The 25,487-nt window shown below is 39.1% G+C and overlaps 1 protein-coding gene across 1 annotated transcript in view; it reads left to right on the forward strand.

Annotated features, from left to right (window-relative positions):
* The window catches only part of SGK1 (serum/glucocorticoid regulated kinase 1), a 111,677-nt gene that overhangs the window by 32,339 nt on the left and 53,851 nt on the right, over window positions 1-25,487 (forward strand). Inside the window, exon 2 of the mRNA XM_006059280.4 lies at window positions 11,931-12,146. Within this exon, the coding sequence (XP_006059342.1) occupies window positions 11,931-12,146 (216 nt within the window). The remainder of the gene's footprint in view (window positions 1-11,930; window positions 12,147-25,487) is intronic.

Below are 25,487 nucleotides of genomic sequence, written 5' to 3' on the forward strand. Positions count from 1 at the left end.
CCAAGTTTCTGTATGAAAAGATTGCAGAGAAGGATTCTGATCGGTGCTGATTAGGTCACGTGCCAACTCTTGGACCAATCACCGTGGCTAGAGGCATGAGATTTTAAACAGTTGTCTTTGCCTGAAAATTATATATGATGCTCTCCCCATAAAGCTAAAAAGTTTGCTATTTCCTTTTGAGTTTAATGAGGACCATATTACTATAATGCATTAATATGTATTTCTAGATTATATACTCCTTTCTCATTGACTTATTTTTCCTTCAACAACACTTCAGCTGATGATGCAAAGTATTGCTGTCCTTTGGCAGATAACAGCATTTCTGGAAAGGGTGGGATCTCTAGGGATAATGTTCGCTGGACTCTCTCCGATTCTAATTCTTTGTTTTAATATTATTATTAGTTTTTTTCACATCCCCAGAATTCATCTGTCCTGAAAAAAAATGTCTTTTTCTCCTTCTCCACTTACACAGATTTATATTAATGATTATTTTCCTCTGTCTCAGTTGTCCTGAGGTCGCAGTGAGTTTTCAGATTTCAGCAGTTTTCATAGGACTTTCAAACATCTGCAATTCATTCTGAATCCCTTCGCCCATCTCCCACAGTTTCAGTACCTCACAAAATTCTTGAACATAGTAAGAGACTTACTAAATATCTATTTATTAGCTTTGACTCCCTTCTTGTTTTCAGGGAACAGTTAAATCTTAGCATTTTCTTTATAAAACATGAAGTGAGGGAAAAAATAGAATACTGAAATAGAAACCATTACCAATGCAGCACAAGCATCATTTGGAGGAAAACTGTTTTTGCATAAAATTGAAACTGACTGTACTGTGCAATTTCTTTTATAAGAAGATTCGAGGAAGAAGCAGGAACATCAGGGAGTAGTAATAAGCCCCCATTTTGGATGTTAATCATCCTCCCTTTCATTTAGCACTTGCAATTTAATTAAGGAATGTACACTGTTCAAATAATGAGACTTTCATTCAGTCTGTATCATTGCAATTTAAATGGATTCTCTAACAACTGCCCTTAAGACCATAAGATTATTTTAAGAGCCCTGTGAGGTTGGGTTTTTTTTTTTTTGTCTTTTTTTTCCCAGTTTATCTAATGGAGGTAATACAGTTGTGGATGAATGTGACTTGATTGGCAAGCAGAGAGAAAATGTAGTGGGTAAAAACAAATGTCACTTGATCATTTGTTCATTCAACAGGCTAAGCACAGCACACTGTAGAAGTAGGAGTTCCAGACTGTCGTAGCAGAACCCAATGAAGAAATGGCCTTGAATCTGTGATGTGGCTGAAAGGCACTGTGGGGCTTACCCGCGCCAAGCTCTTCATTTCACAGATAAGGGCAGTGAAATTAAGTAACTTGCTCACATGATTGCAGAGCTAGAATGGGAATCCTTTTCTCCTAAATCAGTTCATTCATTTCTGTAGAAAACCATTTTTATATTTTAAATGTTTTTTCTGTTCAGTAAATTGTGAGAAAACCCAAATAACTTATAAACTGACTGTTTCACTCCAGAATAACAGGTGACTCACCAATGAAGAATCCATCTGCCAGTGCAGGAGACGTGGGTTAAATCCCTGGGTCGGGAAGATACCCTGGAGAAGTAAATGGCAACCCACTCCAATATTCTTGCCTGGGAAATCCATGGACAGAGGAGCCTGGTGGGCTACTATCCATGGGGTAGCAAGAATCAGACACGACTTAGGGACTAAACCACCACCGTACCTAGATTATTAAGGAATTTAACCGTTGTATGCAATAATAAATCTCTGACACTATATTACATTTGGGGTAGGGAAAGAGATGGATCTCAAGGATGATAAAGTAGCATTCCAACAGCAGATGCAGATGGCACTTCCACTCGACATTATCCTCAGGGATAACCCCTCCCAGTGCCCCCTCCTGGGTCTGCCCCACCCCCCGGTCACCTCCTGCCCTCCTATCCAATGCCCTCAGACCGCTAAGGCCCCATTCTTTTCATGCTTCATTCAGTTTTCCCTGACCTTCACCCAGACACAGAGAGCTTGAAAATAAAATATTAAATTGTTAAAAATCACTGGTGAACCTAAATTTTTTAAAAAGGTCCCCTGGGCTTAGAAACGCACGTAGAAGATGTGCCTCCCCAGGATGCCCTCTGTACACAGTGCTCACTCTTCTAATCAAGGCTGTCTTTCCCCAGGATGTATTCTAACCCATCCAGTTCAGTCGCTCAGTTGTGTCCAACTCTTGCGACCCCATGGACTGCAGCACGCCAGGCCTCCCTGTCCATCACCAACTCCCAGAGTTTACTCAAACTCATGTCCACTGAGTCCTGTGTGTGTGTGCATTTGCGGTCAGTTGTGTCCTAGTTGTCCCTAATGATGACAGCTAGCTTTAGCACTGTTTTACAGCTGTTAATTTCCCTGTTGATTCTTAAAGACAATTGCTTCTTATTTTTTCTTTACTGTGCCTTAAATGGTATCAGGCTTTAAGCCAACAAAGAAATATTCCTTTATAACTTACTATATGTTGGGATCCGTGCTCTGGGGCATAATAGTGAGCCTCTTTCCTTGGAAGCTTCAGCTCAAAGTCAAGGCCGACAGGAAATGGGGAGGGGGATGGGCTTAGGAAGAAGGAACACACAAAAGAAACTTTGTAAATGCTACATTAATGAATAAATGAGAAAACAGTGTCTTTCTCCTTGTGAAACTCACATTCTAGTAGGAGAAACAGACACATAAACCAGAGTGAATGGGTGTTTCCATTTGAACAAATAAATACCCTAGTGGGTCAAGGGGTGGTGAGAAGTCAGACAATAGCCAACTGTCCCAAGTGTGTGACACTTAGCAAGGCTGACCCAGATGGACAAGATGGGTTGGAGGGAAGAGTTTGTATACAGTTAAAGACTTAAGAAACCAGTCTTTAAGACATCTGCAAATTTTGAATGACATGGTGGAAGAACTGGATGCCCTGGGGACATGATGGCAAAGGAGAATCCAGATCTTAGGGGAATTGGTATCCCAGGCCAAGGAGTTTAGACTTTACCATTTAGATGAGTGTTCATCAATTTGTGTGTCACCTGTTAGTGGGTCATGAATCGTCAGTAGGTTGCATCATTTAATAAGCATTTTAAATGAATACATTAGAATAGAAAATGTCAGGGCATTTCATGTGAAAAGAGTAAGTTTGGAGGTAGATCAATTGTTTCAGTTATATCTCTCTACATTATTATATACATGTATGTGCACAGGATTTTCTTCTCTCCTTTTTTCTCTCTCAGCTGCGCCTGCAGCTTGTGGGACCCCAGTTCCCCAGCCAGGGGTTGAACCCGGGTCATGGCAGTGAAAGTGCGGCATCCTAACCGCTAGACCACCAGGGACTCTACGGGATTTTCTTACAGCACACCCACCCTTACCAAACAGGTTTGAAAGCCACTGCTGCCATAGTGGGGAAACCATTGAAGCATTTAAAGCTGGGACAAGATCAGCTTTTGCATTTCAAAAAATGCCATGGTTTCAGTAAGAATGGATTAAAGGGTCAAGGCTATTTAGGGCTTGGCTTGAAGAAATCAGATAAAAGACAATAAAATCATGTTTCTCAGATGGAGAAAAGGCTGTAGACTTGAGAGCTGCCTGATAGAGTGATTTGCTGACTCATTCCCCCTTTTCACCTGTACTGCTACTCTTCTTTTTTGGCCCTTATCATTTCTTTTCTAATCAACGACTCCTGACTCATCCAATTACTTGTGTCCTGCTGCTGCTGCTAAGTCGCATCAGTCGTGTCCGACTCTGTGCCACCCCATAGACGGCAGCCCACCAGGCTCCCCCGTCCCTGGGATTCTCCAGGCAAGAACACTGGAGTGGGTTGCCATTTCCTTCTTCAACTTGTGTTCTAGACTGGCTCAAATCATCCTTTGTACTGCACTGAAAGATACACTGGACCAGGCCATTCTCCTGCTTTAAGTACTTCAGTGACCACTCATCACCTCACGACCCAACCTTTCTATTAAGCTTCGGTTCCTGCCTCTCCTTTTGGCCTTATTTTCAATACATCCTGTGCAGATTCTTATCTCTGTGTTTTGGCTTCTGTCATCCTCTCTGCTGGAAGTGTCCTTCTTATTTCAATTCACCTGGCTTCCTTTAACTCAGCCTTCAAGACTCAGTTTAACCATCACTTCCTCCAGGAAGCCTTCCTTGATTTCTCCCAATGGGAGAAATGGGCCAAATACCTCCCATTTTTTTCTGTCATGGCACTTTACATAAAACTTTCTCAGGGCTTGGAACCATAATTATAACAGTTAATATAGTAATCATGTGTTCACCCAGTGCCAAGCACTGAGTTTACTTGCATTATCTCATTTAGTTCTCACAAAACCCTGATGAGATTGGTATTATTATCTTCATTTTACAGATGTAGAAACTGAGCTTTGAGAAGGCTCAATCAGTTGCCTAAGCAGAGCTTTGCAGCCAGGAAGTGTGGTTCTACAGCTCATGTTTTTAACTATTTGCTACATTAACACATACTATGATGTGATAAGCCACAGGCTCCTGGGGCTGTACCCTCTGAAATGCAAGCGACCGCACTCAAAGGTCACTCAAGCAATTATATTTCTTTGTGTCTCCACCACCCAGCATAATGCCAGGCGGAGGAGTTGAACTTTTGTTAAAACCATTAAATGCTACAGAGTTTGCCAACCAGGTTAACTACTGAGAAGGACCCATTGGATTTGGGAATGAAGCTTGTTGGCATCTCAGTAAAAACTTGTTTTTATGGAATAAGACTCTTTGTCACCTTCTTCCCTTTAGTCCCAGAAAATATAAAGTGATCTATAACATTTGTTTAACGGATAAATTGCAATGGGTTGAGGAGTAAATGAAAGGTAAAGAGATGGAGATGGTGTTTTCATGCAGCTTAGCTAAGAAGGAAAAGGGCTGCCGTGGTGGTGGAAGGGTTTTTAGAACCAGGAGGTTGGTGGGTGAAAAGGTGGTCTTACATGTTTAGTTAGTTTGATGGTTTTTTAGAGATATTGCAAGAACAATATGCTAAGAGACAGCAGCCAAGAGAGAAGTAAAAAATCCTGGAACAGGGGACTGTCAAAGGAGCCAAAGCATGTGTGGGTGGGTTAGCTGTGGCCAGGCTAGCCAGGTTCTTTCCGGGGAATCAGCCCAGCCTTGCCATTTTCGCTGAGTCTTATTTTTTCAATTCAAAAAGCAAAAGGCACATACTGTTCCTTACAGATATTACTTGAAATAATTCTCTTCTACTTCTTCTTTTTTCTTTTTGTCTTTTTTCTTTTAATTTTCTCAATCCAAGAAAGACTAATTCAAACTAAAATCTCAGTCCCAGAACTTAAAGGACTGAGAAAAAGTTCACCTCCATTTTCAAAGAATGACTTAGGTCAGTGAATTCGGAGCTGTTTCTATTTAAAGCTTGGTAGGTGGGATGGGGTGGGGTGGGGTCCTCAATAGGGAGGAGGAGGAAGGGGATTTACAGAGCTGAAGGAGTGTGTTTGGTGTTGAATCCTCACAACCTCATGCTGGTAGAAAGGGGAGGGCTGGCAGCTGTAGCAGGAGACGGATCTGAGGGTGTTGGTAACAGTGTAGAACAGAATGGAGAGATGTGGGCGTTCTCATTGCTGCCTCTCCCGCCTCGCCCTCCCCACCACACCACCCCTAGCCTAGGCCTGGGGAAACACAGGGGGAGACCCTGAGAATCTAGAACAGGATGCAGTTACCTTGGTCAGTGCTGAGAAGAAAGGACTGGGAAGTCCCAAGGGTGATGGCATGAAAGGATGGGGAATTCCAGAAGCCACTCTGTCTTCTCATGGAGTCTGCTCTGCAGAGCTGTTGCCTTGTAAGGGAAATAGCTAGGCAGAGCATATGTGATTGAGGATGGTAGCAAAGTAGTGTTAAGATGTATAAAGGAAGAAATATAGTTACGGTAAAAAATAATCAAACAATTCCTGTTTCTGTTGCCTACTATTTGTAAGTCCTAAGGCTAGCCTCTGTGGAATCAGAAAGAAGCCTGAGATGCTGTTCTCACCCTTATGCTCCAGTTAGACAGATGACACAGGATAACAACCAGTGAGCTTCAAAGTCCCATTTTTTTTTTAATTAAAAAAATATTTATTTATTTAGGATGTGCTGGATCTTCTTCATTACTGCTTGGGCTTTTCTCTAGTTCCAGCGAGTAGGGGTTATTCTCTAGTTGTGGAGCACAAGCTTCTCATTACAGTGGCTTCTCTTGTTGCAGAGCACAGGCTCTAGAGTGCTCGGGCTTCAGCAGTTGTGGCTCCCAGGCTTCAGAGTGCAGGCTCCATAGTTGTGACACACAGGCTTAGCTGTTCTGAGACATGTGGGATCTTCTCAGACCTGGGATCGAACCCATGTCTTCCTCATTGGCAAGCAGATTCGTTACCACTGAGTCACCAGGGAAGCACCAGAATACCATAGTTTTATATAAGCAATAAACACTACAGACGTTCAAAGAAAAGAAAGCTAGATGATGACCACAGATAGCTGAAGTGAAGAAATCAGATTAATATCACTGACCATGTCTCACAGCACTGTTATAGTTTAGGACTCATGCTGGGAAGCAGCCCCAGGCACCAAAGTGAGAGGAATTTGCCTTCCAGGATCCTTCTGAATTACATTAATGTCATAACCAGCCTGTTGGCAGGCACCCCTCTGGAAAAGGAATAGGTGCGGAGATCTCTTTTCATGATCAGTTGAATTATTCAAATAATTTTACTGGAAAATTTGCTTGAATATATCTGAATTGAAGGTTATGGTGGCACCATATAAACAAAGTCAGTTTTCTATAATAAAAAACACCCCTCCGGAAATTGCCAAAATCTGTGTCCAACATCAAAGTTTTCTTAGATTCAAAGGAAAAGACAGCTCTTCAGTCCCAAAAAACAAAAGGAATGATGCTGCCTTTTGAATTCCGAGATAAGTACCTGAACACTCTATAATGGTTCTGCATCAGTTGACATCATTATCGGCTAAACATAGTAAATTAAGAATAATATCTGTTTACTATTTTGTAATGGAAAAAAAGCACTAGTGGAAAATCCTTCAAAGCTGGCCAATCTCTTTAATCCCATCTGGTGATTTTCTAGTCAGGGATTATTGCTTGTAGAGATTTTTTTTTTCTTCAAATAAAGAAATTAACAAAACCAGAACAGACTGATTTAGCTAAGAAATTGACTTAATATTTTGCATACACACTGTTCAGCAAGAGTAGCTGGGAGGTTAAAAGGCTTTACTCTTTGACCCTGCTGTCTGGAGAGGTAATTGCTGCTTTAAAAAATCTCATGCAGTTTGGAGAACAGGCTTCCAGAAACCCCAAGTGAGGGAGTTCTTGATTCGTCCAGGGTCAGAAGGATGTCTCACCCCCAGCGTGTGTTTGTTTACAAGGCTAGCCACAAACGGGTGTGTGGCTCTGAATAAAACCAGGACCAGGTGGCCTAGGAGCCGGGACGGCAGCCTGTATCCGGGCATTGATTTTTCTCACACACGCAGCTGCTCCAGTTTTCCGAGAGCCATTGTGACAGGTCTCTGAGGGGCTCCCCAAGCCACTCGCTGTCAGCGACTCCCTCCAGCAGTGCAATTCATCGCCTGAAGGAACACAATAGGCCGCTTGTAGCTGGAAGTCCCTCGGGGCCTGGGGAGAGGTTCTGCACTCAGCAGTTTTGGAGGGCACCTTGCCTGCGTCCAAGGCCGGAGGGAGGGCCCGTGTAACTCACCCCCGGTCCAGCGGTTCTCTCAGGCTCAAGCACACGTCGTCAACCGCGTCATGGATCAGGCCAATAAAGACCCCTTGGGAGGCCTCAGAGCAATGAAACGTGTAGAGGAGCAGTGTGGAGGGACAAGCGGAAGCCACGATGAGGGCTTAGCCAGAGGAGATAAACCTCTAGACAAAAGCAGGCGATTGCTGCCAGTGACCGTCCTGTTACAAAATGTATTACTTTGTCTATTTTTATAACACCTTTTCCCCTAACGGCTCTGGAGAAAGGTAATAGTTATAAACTTTCCTCTCCACATTCTCTGTGGAAAGAGAGGGAGGGTCCTAGTCCCAAAGGGGTTAATTTGTTGAAGGTCATTTGGAATCAGAGACCTTTCTAATGAAATGTCACCCACTACCTGCCCCCAGTGCGAGGTGTTAAGTCTCAAAACACTCCCTCTGAGAAGAGTTGAGAAAATCATATATTCAGTTAGTTTACTTGAAATATAATAGATTCTAATAACCAAAGCCCCAGGAATATGACACATGCATCACAAGTAGATCCTGGCAAGTCACTGGGCTTTTTCCCTGGAAGCCTTCAGCAGAATATGGCTATTGGTTTCAAGTTTCCAAATCATTCAGCTTTACAGCTTGAATCTTTCCCCAGAAATCCCATAAAATTAAAATTGAGTCCTCCCACCCCCTATGTGCCTGATCATTCTTCTCTGCTTTACTTCCCCCTTATTATTTATTTAAATAATGTATTCCCTTAATAAATAAATTTATTCTTTCAGTCATAAGTCGAGCTCCATGAGGGTAAGTTTTGGGGGATCTGACTTGCAAGTTTTCAATGACTGGATTATGCCTGACTCGTAGCTGGTCTCCAACAGTGAGTGATAAGCCCATGAGTGGAAGTTACTGGATTCTTTTTAAGTTAGACGATACCAAATCATTTTATTTCTACTTCATAGGATTCTATTTCAAACATACTGTACTTGAAAGAATAACTTCAAGGGTCAAGCAGTGATCCTTGAAGGTGTAGGATATATTTGACTAGGGCTTTATTTGGGCACCATTGTTTGCTTGGGGGTTTTATTGTTTATTTGTTCATTTTTAAAATTTAAATTTAAGAACCCTTAGCAAGCATGAGCTCCCAGTTTGCCACAATCTCCAACACTCCCTATTTTTATATCCTAGTCTTAAGGCTTTACAGGTTTCCTGTTCTTGCCAGCCTCTGAAGGCACTGAGTTTGCCAGTTTATATCCTAGTAGAAGCTAGTAGAAATTGACTTGCTTAAACTAAGATGTGTAGTTTTTCCCACCTAATAATTACATTGTGACTTTGGGCAAATTGCTAACATCTTTGGGTCTCTTTCAACTCTCAAATTATCAACCCTGAATATTTGTTGAACTGATGCTGAAGCTGAAGCTCCAATACTGATGCAAAGAGTCAGCTCATTGGAAAGGACCCTAATGCTGGGAAAGATTAAAGGCAAGAGAAGAAGGGGGCGACAGAGGATCACATGATTGGATGGCATCACTGACTCAGTGGACAGGAGTTTGAGCAAACTCTGGGAAATGGTAAAGGACAGGAAAGTGTGGAATGCTGCAGTCAAAGGGGTTGAAAAAAATCAGACTTGATTGAGCAACTGAAAAACAACAACGAATGGGTTGTTTGCAGCCTATGCTCAGTCATCTAAACCATTTTGGAAATTCTTAGCTGCTATCAAATAAAATGACAATCCTTTATGTGACTCTTAATCCCTATGATTTCTAACATACAGAAGTTCACAGATCATGTGTATTCTCTGAAGTGAGATGTCTCTAAATTCTTGTCCCTTTATAAACCATCCTCCCTTTTTTTTTTTTTTTCTATAACTTAATGGAAAGTTAGATTCCATCACATGGAAATTCTTCCACTATTCATTGAGCAACTGTAAGACCGTATTGCATAAGGCTTAGTCAAGATATCATGGTCCATAAATATGAAACTTGTATTTCAATACACCTAGATTCTTAGTAAGGTCATACAAATTTATATGATGATAAATCTGTTTAAAATTCTATTCATAGTAACCCCTAAGTTAAATCTACTTGGCAAAAGAGACATTGAAAGTCAGCCAGAATAGATTGATATTAAAACACAAGGTTGGGAACTAATCAGGAACGCTTACCAAACTTCAAGCTCAAATCTCTCTGAAGAAGAATAATAAAAAATATTTTCCATCTCTAATTTAATTTAGTACTTTTTAGATTGATCAAAAACACATTTGGTACCATCATCAGGAAGAAAGTTTCTACTGTAGTCTTTAACTTTGAGAGTTTCATTTAGACTTTCATTAGTGAATCAAACAAACACTTTGAATGCACCTACTAACATGCTTATGGGGCCCCAGATCGCAAGAAATACTGATGGAAATCTTCCCAGTGTTAACATGAGGATAGTAAATGTAAAAAGATTATTTTAAATGGCATTTAAAAGATTACCTATACATAAAACAATTAAAAGATATGTATGTAACCAAAGGAAGAAATATGGTGACTTTATTTGTTTGAGATTCTTATATACTTTAAAAGAAATTATTCTTTTAAAAAAAGTTAAAGAACAGAACACTGTAAAAAGAAGGAGAACTAAGGCATCCATGATCCTAACAGGTAACCTATCAGTTTCTATTTTGCCTGTTACTTTCTTGCTTTGTCTATAGCTTTGGCTATAGATAGTACATGTATTTTTACATTTGCAATTATAGTGATTGAACAATTTTGTATTTGGCTTTTTTCGTATAATTGCATTCTAAACATTTTTCATGTTGCCACAGGGTCTTCACAATATTTATTTTTAGTGATGGCATAATATTCCATCAAATTACTTAAACATGCTTTTGCAATTTTAGTTTATTCTCAGTATTTTTCAAAAAAAATTTAAAAATCTAGTTGTGAGCATTACTGACTAAAATTGAGTACTATGATTTTATTTTTTTCATCCTTTTAGTATACACTATTTTCACCAATTGTTTAACTATAAAAGAATCCTCTGGAGTTTCAAAGAACATGAAAAAGACATATTAAATCAGGATAAATTTCAAACACTTGATGACAAGTCATAACGTACTCCAGCACTTGTTAAAACTGCATGCTTGTAAAGCAGTAGACTCTGGATTCAAGATGTTGGGTCCTGCCTTTGCTTGATACCAGTATTGTGTGTTGGGGAAACTTGCTTCATTTCTCTGTGCCTCTGTCTTCTCATCTGCAAAATGGGATTAGTAATAGTACCTGTCATGTAAGACTATTCTGGGAATTAAACAAAACTCTGCCTGTTAAATACCTAGAAGAGTGTCTTTCGTATTTAAAGTGCTATATAAATGTTATCCTTTAAAATTATTATTTTTTAAAATTTTGACAGCGCTGGGTCTTTGTTGCAATGCATATGCGTTCTCTAGTTGTGTGTGGGTTTAGTTACCCCTTGGCATGCAGGACCTTATTTCTTCAACCAAGGATTGAATCCTCATCCCCTTCATTGGAAGGCAGATTCTTAACCATTGGGCCATCAGGAAAAGCCCATAAATTTTATCCTTTTGATGTTAGAATAGCTTTACTTTTTTTTTTTTTCCCTCTACTTTACAAGAATTCTACATGAAAGTAAGGGAAGTGGTGAGTTTTAAAACTTTAAGAAAAAAAAAAGTGATATAATTTCCTAGCCAGGAGCAACTTTGTTTATAATCAAGTTTTTACAGTAATGAAATATGTATTAATTCATTTAGCAGCAGTTAGACCCTAAGCTCTGGCATTAGTGTTTTCTCTGGTTGGTTACAATACCTAGCAATTCACCCTAGACATTTGTGACTATCATTCTGTCAACATAAACATAATAGTAAGAGTCAACGTAAAATTGGCACCATTTACTCAACACTGTGTGCCAGGCAAAACACTTGGACATTTTCAAACAGTTTAACATCTGGCTCAACAACCTCAGAGGAAATATTATTCCCCGAATCTTACAGTTGGGGAGACAGTCTCAATAAGTTGAAATGATCAGCCAAAAACCACACACTCTGGGTGAGTGTGAGTAGCCAGCATTGATGGATTCGGATTAAGATCTAATAGAGAAGTGGAGAGACTCCTTTCAAGAGTGTCCATCCCACCAGATTTCCCACCAATGCCCCATTAGACATCAAAGTAGGTAAAACACACTTTTTCTTTCCTTTGCACATTGTAGGTACGAAGATGGATCAAGAGCCCAATGGTCAGTGTGGACAAGCATCAGAGCCCCAGCCTGAAGTACACAGGCCCCTCGGTGGTGCCCATGCCACCAGGGGAACCAGACTTTGAGCCTTCCTTGTGTCAGACGTGCCTGGGAGACCATGCTTTCCAAAGAGGGGTTCTCTCTCAGGAGAAGGAGTCGTGCTCGTGGGAAACTCAATCCGGGTGTGAAGTAAGTTTGCTGTGGGTCCATTCTCCTGAAAGGATTCTAGGTCTTTGTGTGTTTTTTTGTATCCGTTCCAGAGTATGCTTTGAAATTTACTTTTTTTTAATGCACATTTGTAAAGCTTCTGAAGAGAACGTAGAATTGTGGCCTGTGTTAGCTCATTGTACTAGCTATTTTTTCAAAAGACTTTACTTTTCAGAGCAATTTTCGGTTCACAGCAATGCCGAGAGGAAGGTATAAAGATTTCCCATACATTCCCTAACCCCAGACATACAGTCTCTCCCACTAGCAGCTTCCCCACCAGAGTGGAATATTACAACTGATGAACCTACACGGACACAACATCACTGGAAGTTCATAGCTTACACAAGGGTTCACTCTTGATGTTGCACATTGTATGGGTTTGAACAAATGTATAATGACGTGTATCCATCATTACAATATCATATGGAATAGTTTCACTGCCCTAAAAACCCTCTGTGCTCCACTTAAGCATCCCTCTCTTCTCCCAACTCTCGGTCAACCATGGATATTTTTGCTCTCTCCATTGTTTTGTCTTTTCCCAGATGCCATCCACTGGAATCATCCAATAGGTTGTCTTCATTTTTTATGCTATTTCAAGACTGATACAGCAATGTTTTGGTCAACTAGAAGTTGCTCCTAAGTTGTTTGATCACACAGAGATCAATTCTTGTATGATGCAGGAAATATAACAGTTATCTAAAGTTTGTAACCACCACTGAAATATTTTTTGCTCAACATGATTTGACCCATAACAGAGAACTTTATCAATAAGTTTTCATATATACTTATATTTTTATTTTTCTATACCACTCCCTGAGGTTTTTTTCCAGGGTGGGGACGGGGGGTGGTATAATAATTTCTCTTATTTAAGAAAGCCAAATAACTGATTTATTTCATAGTTCTAAGATTTCAAAGATTTAATATTGTATTTTTAACTTAAAACTCAATTAGTCTTATTTATTTTGACTTTTTAAACCACCAGATTATATATTTATATTATTACCAACTTACTGACATAAAAACATAACAGTAAGAAAACAGGACATATTAATACAAAGTACAATTAATTGCAAATAATCTTCCACTGTATTATTTCAAGTTAGTGCATCATAAGATGATAAATGTTAATAACTCCTCCTTCCTTTTTTTTTAAAGTCAGCAATTTGCAGAGATGAAGAAATCAATTTAGCTGCTAAAAAATAAAGATAAAAAGGCTTGAATCTGAATTCCTTTTAACCCTGAGAAAGGCAGTATCTTTGAAACTGTTACCTCATTAAAAAGTAAGACCCTTCTTTCTAGGGTTATTGGAAATATCAGATGAGATACATATATAATATTTCATAATCTATAAAGTGCCGTGTAAATAGAAATCATTATTATTTATGTTTGCTGATGTACATGTTAGCTAAGCCTGTAAATCTGTAACATTGAATTAGACTTCCATGCGTAGGTTCGAAGTTTGCTGATCTACTAACATTTATCACAAGGCATTATTGTTTCCCCTCATGAAAAAAATGGCAACCCACTCTAGTATTCTTGCATAAGAAATCCCATGGACAGAGGAGCCTGGTGGGCTATAGTCCATGGGGTCGCAAAAGAATTGGACAGGACTTACCAACTAAAATAACAACAACAACAAATCTGTTGTTTAGTTAGTCACTGGTTCAACTCCATGTTAACCATAAAAGGCAATAAATAGATTTTAAATGCAAGGATTGGCAAACTTTTTCTGTAAAGATTCAGAGAGTAAATATTTTAGGCTTTGTAAGCCATACAGTCTCTGTCACTCTGCTTTAGCTCTGCCCTTGTAGGAAAAGCAGCCATAGATAACACACAAATGAATGGGCCTGACTGTTCGAATAAAACTTTTATTTACAAAAACATGTGGCTGTTCCACCAGTCATACTTTGCAGACTCTTAGACTTTTAATGTCTAAAAAGACTTTGCCAGCTCCTTAGAGTCTAAAGAACTATTCATGACTCAAAGGCAGAGAGAGAGCTCTGCAAATCCTCTATAGAGCCCAAATGGCTAGTCCTAAATGTTTACTGGATGGCCTACTAAAATGCTCAGCTGTTGGGAGTAGAGCTAAGTTAATGAATAAATGAAATTCCACTCAAGAAGAAACAATAAACAAAGAACTGGAAGGAATTTTTCTTTTACTTTATCCAGGATTATAGGTGACTCAGTCTCCAATTTTCAATAGATTACCTGGGTTTGACTCGGGCTTCCCTGGTGGCTCAGTGGTAAAGAATATGCCTGCCAATGCAGGAGACAACAGTGGGTTCAACCCCTGAGAAGATCACCTGGAGAAAGAAATAGCAACCTACTCCAGTATTCTTGCCTAGGAAATCCCATGGAACAAAGGAGTCTGGCGAGCTATATTGTCCATGGGGGGGTCACAAAAAAAGTCAAACATAACTTAGAGACTAAAGAACAACAACCTGGTTTTGACTAGGTGGGTTTTTTTCTTCAGGTCATCACAAACCAAAGAGACACTTATATTTTGACAGTCTAAAAATGAATCTAGGTACTTCCCTGGAAGTCTAGTGGCCAAGACCACGCTTTCACTCCCAGGTCCATGGGTTCAATCCCTGGTCGAGGAACTAAGAGTCTACAAAAAAATAAAAAAGGTAAAACTATACTTTGTGTCCTTTCGGAATTAAACCATGAAATAATTCCTTGAGAAGTCACCTCTGTCCTTTTAGGAAGTAGAGATGTGTGCTGAGGAGACGGAGAGGCTGTTAGACGCAGAGGCCTGGTAGTGAATATCTCCAGTTGTCCCCAACAACTCCTGATGTGGATTATTTTAAGCAAGTCATCAATTCATCCTTCCTGCTCAATGTCCCCTCCTATGAAAACTAGGATTATTCATGCTTGTCATCAAGATTCTTCCTAGGAGTTTTTTGGTACTTTGCAGATGAGATGGGGTTTAAAAAGACTTCTGTAAATGTAAATTTACATATAGTGTTCTGGAGTCAAGTAACCCACATTCTGCTATAGCTCTGCCCCAAGGTCAATATATGAACTTGAACACGTCACAAAAGCTCTTAAACACTGTATGATTGACCTAACCTAATTAACTCTAAAGCCCTTTTTAGTCTGAAATCTTGTGGTTGGAATTTGATGACCTATAAATGAGAAAAAACAATATTTGATGTATAAAGCATAGAAACTGAGGTGAGAAGATTTCAAATAAATAGGAAAGCAAACAAAGCACAAGTCTTTTATGCATAATTGTGAGGGGTTTTTTTTTTCTGACTTTAAAAATAGCACAGTCTAAATGTTACCTTTAATGGCCAAAATATCACTAAAATATATACTGCTGTTAGTTCATGCCAGGTCTTGCCAATTGTCTAGTTCAGTTCAGTTCAGTCACTCAGTCATGTCTGACTCTTTGCGACCCCATGAATTGCAGCACACCAGGCCTCCCTGTCCATCACCAACTCCCGGAGTTCACTCAGACTCACATCCATCGAGTCAGTGATGCCATCCAGCCATCTCATCCTCTGTCGTCCCCTTCTCCTCCTGCCTCCAATCCCTCCCAGCATCAGAGTCTTTTCCAATGAGTCAACTCTTCGCATGAGGTGGCCAAAGTACTGGAGTTTCAGCCTTAGCATCATTCCTTCCAAAGAAATCCCAGGGCTGATCTCCTTCAGAATGGACTGGTTGGATCTCCTTGCAGCCACCCAGCCTGGCCCACCCACATTGTCTAGTTAGTAGCCTTTAAACATGTCTCTTCCATGGAAGAAACTGGGATATACGTACTGCCAGTAAATCACTCAGAAAAACAATATCATGATGTTACTAGTAGTGCTATCTAAAAATGGACTGTTTATTAAACAGACCTTTCTGGGAATGCGATGGGAAAATGATACCATAGAGCTGTGTATGCTGTTACTGAATTATGCATACCAGAGGAACTAAAGTTGAAGTCAACTTTTAGTTCTTAGAGAGATGGAAACTATACTAGGTTTTCAATGGGTGCATGCTGACTAAGCATATTCATAAATTCTATTCTGCACTTTCTCTCTCACAGCACCTCCAATATCCAGATCATCCTAGCTGGAAAACAAGAAAGGGGTGTTTTGGTTTAGTTTTTCTTTTACATTTATTTTTATTTATTTATTTCTTTGGCTATGATGCATCTTAGTTGTGGCATGTGGGATCTTCAATCTTCACTGCAGCATGTGGGATCTAGTTCCCCAACGGATTGAACCTGGACTACCTGCATTGTGAGCTTAGAGTCCTAGCCACTGGGCAACCAGGAAGTCCCAAAAAAGGAGTGTTTTGGAGTGGCAGAGGGGAAGGAAATCTGCTGTGAAGGAAAGCATAGGATTGGATCAAGATGGCAGCCTGAACATTTAATGTCATCTCTTCTTCCCTTAAATGACAGAAAACACTCACACACACACACACACACACACACACACACACATTATAATTTATAGTAGTGCTAGAAAACAAGCTATGCCATAGTATGGATAAGAATCTCTGGAAAACAGAAGGCAGGTAGGATTGATAAGAAAGAGGTTGATGAGAAACTACAGTCCAAAAGGATCACATCAAAGACATACCTAACAGATTGGAATATTGTAAGCTTTTGTATTCAAAAGACTACAGTATGTTGAAAAAAGATGTTGATCCACACAAGACATAATAAAAGGAAAGCAGGGTTTCCCTCATAGCTCAGTCAGTAAAGAATCTGCCTGCAGGGCAGGGGAGCGGGGTTCAATTCCTGGGCTGGGAAGATACCCTAGAGAAGGAAATGGCAATCCACTCCAGTATTCTTGCCTGGATAATCCCATAGTCAGAGAAGCCTGGCAGGCTACAGTCCATGGGGTTGCAAGAATTGGACACAACTTAGCGACTACACCACCCCCACAGTGTTAACAATATTAATATCAGAAAAAAATACAATGTAAGGCAAAAAAGTTTTGAAAGGAACAAAGAGGAATATTTCACATTGATGAAAGATAGCTATTAAGAAAAGAAAACATTCACCAATCTTTATGCAGTTAGTAACGTAACATGGAAATATTTAAAGCAACAAATAATAGAAAAATGCATATCATAGAAGAATATTTTTGTCATACTTCTCCCAGGAATTGCCAGTTCAAGAAGACTGATAATATATGAGGATAGAGGACCTTAATACAACAATTAACCATATCTGATTTATGCTGAGATTAGTATCCAGTAAAGAATATACTTTATTTTAAGTACACATGGAGCAGTTACAAAAACTGACCAAGAATTAGATCACCAAGCGTATCTCATCAAATTCCAAAAAGCAGAAATCACACAGGCCCTACGGCTAATTACAATTTGATAAAATTAGAAACTGAAAACAATATGAGAGTCACACTGCCATTCTCAGCCAACCACCCACCTGGAACTCACAAACATTCTTCCTATAACTCTGGGCTTACAGTAGAAATAAAAAAAAGAAAACTAAAACTAAAAACTATTTTAAGTGCCTACAGTTCCACCAGGGAAATGCAAATTGAAACAATGAAATCCATTTGGTTTTAATCCATCAGATTGTCAAAGGTTGGAAAATTGATAATGTCATGGTAAAAGTATAGGCCAAAACACTAGTAGTGGAAGGATTTTTTAGCAATGCTCCTCTATTAAAATTTTTTAAATCTTGTGCCTTTTAACTTACCAAATCTATATCTCTACCATTACCTTAGATATGTACTTATTTGTGCTGATATTGCGGACAGACACAGTGATAGTCAATTAGAAAAGCAAATTAAAAATGAATATGTTTATAGCATCATCACATTTTTTTTAATTTATCATTTCTCTCTTCATGTCTGTGTATGTGTATGTGAATCTATGAGTGTATGAGTGTGTCTGTGTAAATGCAAACAAAATGATCTGGAAGTATATATATCAAACTGAAATGGTGATTACAACTCTCCTGGGATTCAAATGGAGAGATGAGATGGGGGAGAGTAATCAAGGAGTTTAGCTTTGTCAATATTGGTTGAACCTTTCAAGATCATATTAGTGTATTACCTGTGAATTTGGAGAACATTATGCTCACTAGAAAACTCATTTGTAGAGAGGAAGTTGCACTGGTTGAAATTCAGGCACCATCACAAAGATGGTTTCACACTATGAGATCATTCCATCACTACAGCACAAAGAAAGGCATTGGAGGAAAATGAAAACATACAATGTTTGTGCTCCCACAATGGCTTGCTTATCCTTCTGTCTGTCGATCATTTCCCCCCTGCCCTTTGCGATGTTTGTTAGTGTGCAATCCCCGCAATTTTTAAATCTTACGTGTTCATTTTCCTGTCTCCTCTCTGGGTCTTGCCTACATACTCAAAGTTAATGTGCTCTTTTTTTTTCCTCTTTGCCTTTATTAGCTGAAATGGAAATTTTGTTCATGGAATTTTTTTAACATGAAAAGGAGAGACTAAGAAACTGTAGTCCATGCTGGTTATAAATCACTTACATTCCAGAGATGCTGCATGCCAAGGGCTCATGACTGATTCTCATTAACTTCGCCCTCTCATATGGGATAGATTTGGCAGAGTGAGGATTTTGTTAGACTTCTCTGTCTGTCTTTCGATTGAAGATAGCTCTAAAGATGCTTAGTCAGCAGCCAACAACTGAATCCAGGGCGCTGTGCACAGGTTTTCAGACCCGGTGAAGTCAGTTCCCTGGAAAGAGCTGCCAACTTGGAGAAATTATTAACCACATTACTAACCCAAGAATTAACGTTGAGCTTTTGACATGATTAAATATAAGGTCGCTGCCTCTTCTTCTTCCTCAGCAAATCATCACAGACAATAATAGAAGGCACTTTTAATTAAGCCAACTTGACACAGTTCTGGGAGGGCATCTGCCTCATGTGGCTTTTTCAGCATCTGGGATGCCTTCCCTCCATCTGTTAGGCTATTGTGGCTCAGGGAGGTACACCATTACCTTTATATTTCTTCTCAAAATGGTTGAGCTGTTCCTTTGAAGCTCAGGAAGCTTGGTAGTAAAATGATCAGCTGAGGAATAGTTTCCATACTGATTTACTTTCACATGGTCTTGAGTTTTTCTCATCTTTCTTAAGAAAAGGCTATAAACGATAGACTTGAGTCAGCCAGATGGCTTTATAGATTTCTGGTTCCTTTCAAGTTAAATAATAAAAATGGGTTTTTGTGAAGGCTTATAGGCAATAAAGTAATAGTCCTTCCAATGGCCCTCTTCCCCATTTTTCTGCTCTTAGCATGACCGATCATGGTCTCTGGGGTCAAGGGTGGGGGGGCGGTGTCTGGTGATTTCTAAGCTTATCACACACATTAGTCTTTTTCTGCACCAAATTTTAAGCCATGTCATCTTTGAGAAGGTATTTATCACAAATAGCAAAAGATTAGACTAAAAAGGCAGGGACAAGAAAAAGCCCTAGGATGTGATGGAGTGGATGGCGTTCTGTCTAGAACCAGAGAAGCTGGATTCTTCATGCAGCTCTACCACTGACAGGTCACATGACCATTCACATGCAACTTGATCTCCAGACTGAAGATAAAACGATGCTGCCTGCTTCACCTAGCTGATGAGAGGATGAGAATCAAAGGAGAGAGACTGTGCAGAAACTCCTAAAAAAAAAAAAGCCTCCATAAATAGCATTTGAAACACTGTTGTTGTTGTTTAGTCACTTAGTTGTGTCTGACTGTTTGCGACTCCAGGGACTATAGCCCTCCAGGCTCCTCTATCCATGGGATTTCCCACACGAGAATACTGGAATGGGTTGCCATTTTTTTTCTCCAGAGGATCTTCCTGATGCAGAGATCAAACCCATGTCTTCTGCATTGGCAGGTGGATTCTTTACCACTGTGAGTCACCTAGGAAGCTCCAGTTGAAATATTGATATTATTAGTTGACAAATACATTTAAAGATAAAAAAGCTAAAAAGACTTTAGAACAAGTATATCAGTCTTTTTCTTTTTTTAGATATTTGTTTATTTGGCTGTGCTGGGCCTTAGTTCTGGTGCTCAGGATCTTTAGTTGCTGCATGTGGGATTTAGTTCCTGACCAGGGATCAAACCTGCATTGGGAGCTCAGAGTCTTAGCCACTGGACCTCGAGGGAAGTCCCAAAATCAGTCTTAAGCAAAATGTTCACACATTTCCAAACTTTCCTAATAATAATAATCATAACAACAACAACAAAGAATGCTACCTGGAAAATAATATGTCTTAGGAAACATTGAAAATGACTTAGTTACCCTCTTGGGACAGTGAAAACTCCTATGATCACTATTGCCAATATTTATCTGAATATTATTGTTCTAAGACTGAGGCAGAATTGGAAAAAATAATTAGTTTTGGTTCCCCAAAAAATTGGAGTTTGTTTTTTCCTAGAAAAGCAACTTAAAAAAAAAAATCTATTTCAGGCAGCGGTATATAAAATAGGAGAAACTCTGCTGGTTTCTTTTGGCAGTTTTTGATTTTTTTTTTTCTCCCTTTATTCTACAGTAATTTGGAGTGTCCCAAGTAACTTACAATTCAAGCATTTCTCTTTGGCTAAGAACCAGAGGAAAGATTGCCTTGCTATCCTCACTAAGAGTCACTAGTTAGCTGAAATTTCCATTTTTAGATTTTAAATGTCTTTTACTATAAATCTATCTCTTTTCTGACTTTTCCCCATGATTTTCAAAAATTAGGTAGGAATTATCATAGTAACAATATTGAGATATTTAAACATAATTCCAGTTATTTTACATGTGCCAACTCTTTTTTATTTTTCTGTGTTCTCTTTCAGTTTTCCTCCTTGGGTACCTGGTTTACCCACGATTGTTATCATAGTGTATGTATAATAGTAAAGCTGACTTTATTCTACTTAACCTTTATTGAAAACATGTTTATGTTGTAACATAAATTTAATAATTATTATGGTTAATATTGCATCAAATTGATATCATTTAATGTAACCACAGACCTACCCTTGGGCCTTTCATTTTCTTATTTTTTTTCTGTTTTTGATAAGCCTGCAAATGATTTTTCCCTTCAATCTGAATGACGTTAGAATAAATTGGACCTTAGTATAAATCCAAAGCAATGGAGGAGAGTTTAAAGATGATTATGGTTCTTGGCAAAATACTTTCATGACCAATTTAGAAAAAGTCAAATAAATAAAAATGCCACCAGCATTATATGAATAAACCTGCTCCACAAGGGCTTTACTTCTGAAGGTAGTGACATGTTTTAATTTTTGTTCATTTAATGAAATGACACTTCAGTGATGTGGTATGCATTTCTTTCATTAACAAAAAATTTAAGGACTTTTTCTAATTTTTTAATTCATTACTTCTAAGTCTTCATGGGAACTGTTTTGTTCTATCCTTGCCTCTTTATCTCTTAGAATTCTGCATTTATTTTTGTTAATTTAAATGAATTATTTCTATGTAGTTTGACATTCTCCTTCAACTTCTTTCAAGTCTATCTGTGGCAGATTTTTTCCCCCATTCTAAGAATTGGTTATTATAGCCACAGAAATGAGACAGGCTTGGTTTTTGTACTATTAGAGAGGAGGTGTCTACATTTTGTTGTTGTTTAGTTGTCATACAGACTCTTTTGTGACCCCATAGAAAATAGCTTGCCAGGCTCTTCTGTCCATGGGACTTCCCAGGCAAGAATACTGGAGTGGTTAGCCTCTCTCTCTAAGGGATCTTCCTGATCCAGGAATCGAACTCACATCTCTGGCATTGGCAGGGGGATTCTTTATCACTGAGCCACCAGGGAAGCCCAATATCTACATTAGCCTAAAGCTAAAATAAGCACATGCTCCTCCATCCAAAAAGGTACAGAGCAAGGCCCTGTTGCCAACAGAAGGGCAGCACATGAAAGACTGCCAGGTCCTGGGTGATTATGGCTTCCTGTCTGTGCCACGTGCACCTTTTATGTCTGGCTAGACAGCCTGATAACCAGGACACCGGTTTCTCCTCTTCCAGGAGGACTTCTCTGTTTCCAGGGCTCTCAGAGCCAGGAGGCCACCTTCATCCAACTCAGTGATTCCAGAGGCGAGGACCAGGAATCTGCGGGGGCGGGGTGGGGGGCGGGTGGCTGTGGGTGGGAGGGGAGGAACGTTCTGCAGGGACTGGAATACAGGAGGAGGCAGCATGGCATCCAGGTCACCAGCTTTCCCCTCTAGGCATTGACCAAAGGATTGCTTTCTCCACAACCTGGCACACACTTCTGCTGTATTTAAAGACATGAGTTAAGTCACAGAAATTATATTTGAGAGTCAGACTTTGGAATAAAACAAGTTTATGCCTGCATTCAGAGCTCACTTCATTTTGATTACCTAAGCTCTCCTATGAGGTACATCCAACCAGTATGCCTACTTCCCAGGAGATTAGTCTGGAAAGGAATAAGGGAATCCATCCAGGCTATTTAGGACATAAAATATTCCAGGAAAGTTACTCCCTGTCTTCTCTAGAAATCTCTAGCCAGTGTTACACTTACCCTTGGGTTGGAGCGTATTTCATTGGCTCTTGTTGTATGTAACCAAATCTATCCTGCTTCTAATTAAACTTATTCCTTTTAGTAGAGTCCTTTCCCAGAAACCATATGGCTGTTTTCCACTATAATAATATCCCTTCTTAGTAGTTTTGAGACTTTAAAATTTTTAAAAGAAGTCTTTTTTACAAGCTACTAAAAATCTACAAGCAAGAACAGAATTTAAGGGAAAGCAAGTTTAACTGTATGCCATTTGATTTTTGTGTGTGTCATTATTTCTTGTTCCTCAAAATTTACACCTATATTTTTTCTTGGATTATTTATTGAAATGATAGAGTTTAATTTATCAAGATGTATCCCTTTAGTGCAAACTACCCTATAAAGAACAAGGTAAACAAAAATGTGAAGGATTTTATGAATGACTTACTGATAAGTTTCTTATAATGGTATACCTTAACTCTAAACGTTACCTTTGGGGACCTGAAAAGACTCTTCTTGAAAACCTTCTAAAGACAAAGGAAATAAAAATGATTAATGTCACTTTGATATTTCCTATTCACACAAAGTAAATTGCTTCTCGTCCATTCTGTTTACACAGAGACACTGGGGTTAATGTGCCAAGACACATTTGTCCATGTTGTTCACAATAAATATGTCATTCTATTTTCACTTGTCTTTGTGAGCCTGTAAATAAATCAATCTATTTCTAGGCAAGATTCTAGCAGAGCTCAATTTGGTGACATCATCTCTTTAGAGAATTATGACAACCAATAGAAGTATGTAAGTCACTGATATGTAAGTGACTCAGCTGTGTTCCATAAGAAGATAAAACTTTTTGTATCGACCTTCAGTAGCAGACATTGGCTGAAAATGTATTAAAAACCCCCTTGAAGTCAAGCCAAACTACAGCTTGCTATCGATAATTTTAGTGTACTTTTCCAATGTCCATCAGCCTTGATAATTATAAACAATTCTGTCCTCAATTCACTTTTCTTGTGCTGATAGGTGGTTTTCTTTGTGAATAGATTTTATTTTATTTTTTAAACATTTTTTCTTGTATTGGGTATAGCTGTTTAACAACGCTGTGACAGCTTCAGGTGAACAGTGAAGGGACTCAGTCATGCATATGCATGTATCCATTTTCCCCAAAACCCCCTCTCAGCCAAGCTGCCACATAATATTGAGCAGAGTTCCCTGTGCTATATAGTTGGTTATCCATTTTAAATATGGCATTGTGTATGTGTCCATCCCAAATGCCCTAAATATCCCTTCCCCTCATCCTTCTTCCTGGCAACCATAAGTTCGTTCTCTAAGTCTGTGAGTCTTTCTGTTTTGTAAGTAAATTCACTGTATCATTTCTTTTTAGATTCCACATATAAGGGATGTCATACAATATTTCTCCTTCTCTGTCCGAGTTGAGTTTAAAATGCCCTTTCAAGAGATTCATCTAGATTTCTTCATGGGGGAAAACACCTCTGGCTGGGTGGCTCCCTAGTTAAGTAACACAGGGAGCAGAAGTTTTAAATCTTTGTAGAGTAGAAAACACTAAATGCATTAACTTGGTAGAAGAAAAAAAAATAAGAAAAGAAACATGAACATTACCATTCTCTACTTGGCTTAGCATTGCCGTATCAGCAGCACTGAGTTATTTTTTTTAAAAGCAGTCTGATATTAGCATGAAGGCAGACTTTTAAGGCAGTGGCCACCTAAGAAGGATACTAGAATGTGGAATCTCCTCTCAGCCCATGACACAGTCTTGGTTTTTTTCTCTCAACTAGTGTTTATTGAGAGCTTCTATTATAGGTCAGGCAACAAGTAGTATCTCACAGAGTACCTTCCAGGAGAGGGGAAAATACTAATAATTAACCAGGCAGTTATAGTACAGTGATACATGGTACCAAAGGAGAAGGTACAGATTGTACTTAAGAGGGTCTCATAGTCCATTGTTGATGGTCAATGAAGGCTTCAGCAGGATAGAAATGTAAACAAAAAATTGAAAGATGGTGTTCATAGCAGCACTATCCACAACAGCCAAGACATGGAAGTAACCTAAGTGTCCATTGATAGAGATTTGGATAAAGAAGACGTGATATATATGCATGTGTGTGTGTGTGTGTGTGTATAAACATACATAATCGATATTGCTCAGCCATAAAAAAAAATGAAATAGTGCCATTAGCAGCAACATGGATGGACCTAGAGATTATCATATTAAGTCAGAGAATGACAAATATCACATGATACCACTTATATGTGGAACTTAAATAAATGATGCAAATGAACTTATTTACAAAACAGAAATAGACTCACAGATATAGAAGACAAACGTGGTTACCAAAGGGGAAAGGTGACGGAGGGGAATTTGGCATTAATAGTTACACATTATATTTGAAAGAGATAAACAAGGACCTACTACATAACACTGGAAACTATATTTAGTATATTGAATAATCTGTAATGGAAAAGAATCTGAAAAAGAATGTATATGTTTTGGCTTCCCTGATAGCTCAGTTGGTAAACAATCTACCTACCATGCAGGAGACCCAGATTCGATCGCTGAGTCAGGAAGATCCCCTGGAAAAGGAAATGGCAACCCACTCCAGTAATCTTGCTTGGGACATCCCACTAGCAGAGGCGCCTGGCAGGCTACAGTCCATGGAGTCACAAGAGTTGGATATAACTTAGTGACTAAACCACCATGTATATATACACATAAAGTGATTCAGTTTATACATACACCTGAAACTAACACAACATCGTAAATCATCTACACTTCAATTAAAAAAAGAAACCCAAGCAGATGGGACAAGTTACCAAAAGCCTGGAAAACTCAAGTGGCATAGAGAATTTGGAGCAAG

The sequence above is a fragment of the Bubalus bubalis genome, chromosome 10 (genome assembly GCF_019923935.1).
Source record: "Bubalus bubalis isolate 160015118507 breed Murrah chromosome 10, NDDB_SH_1, whole genome shotgun sequence".
In the NCBI taxonomy this organism is placed as follows: Eukaryota; Metazoa; Chordata; class Mammalia; order Artiodactyla; family Bovidae; genus Bubalus; species Bubalus bubalis.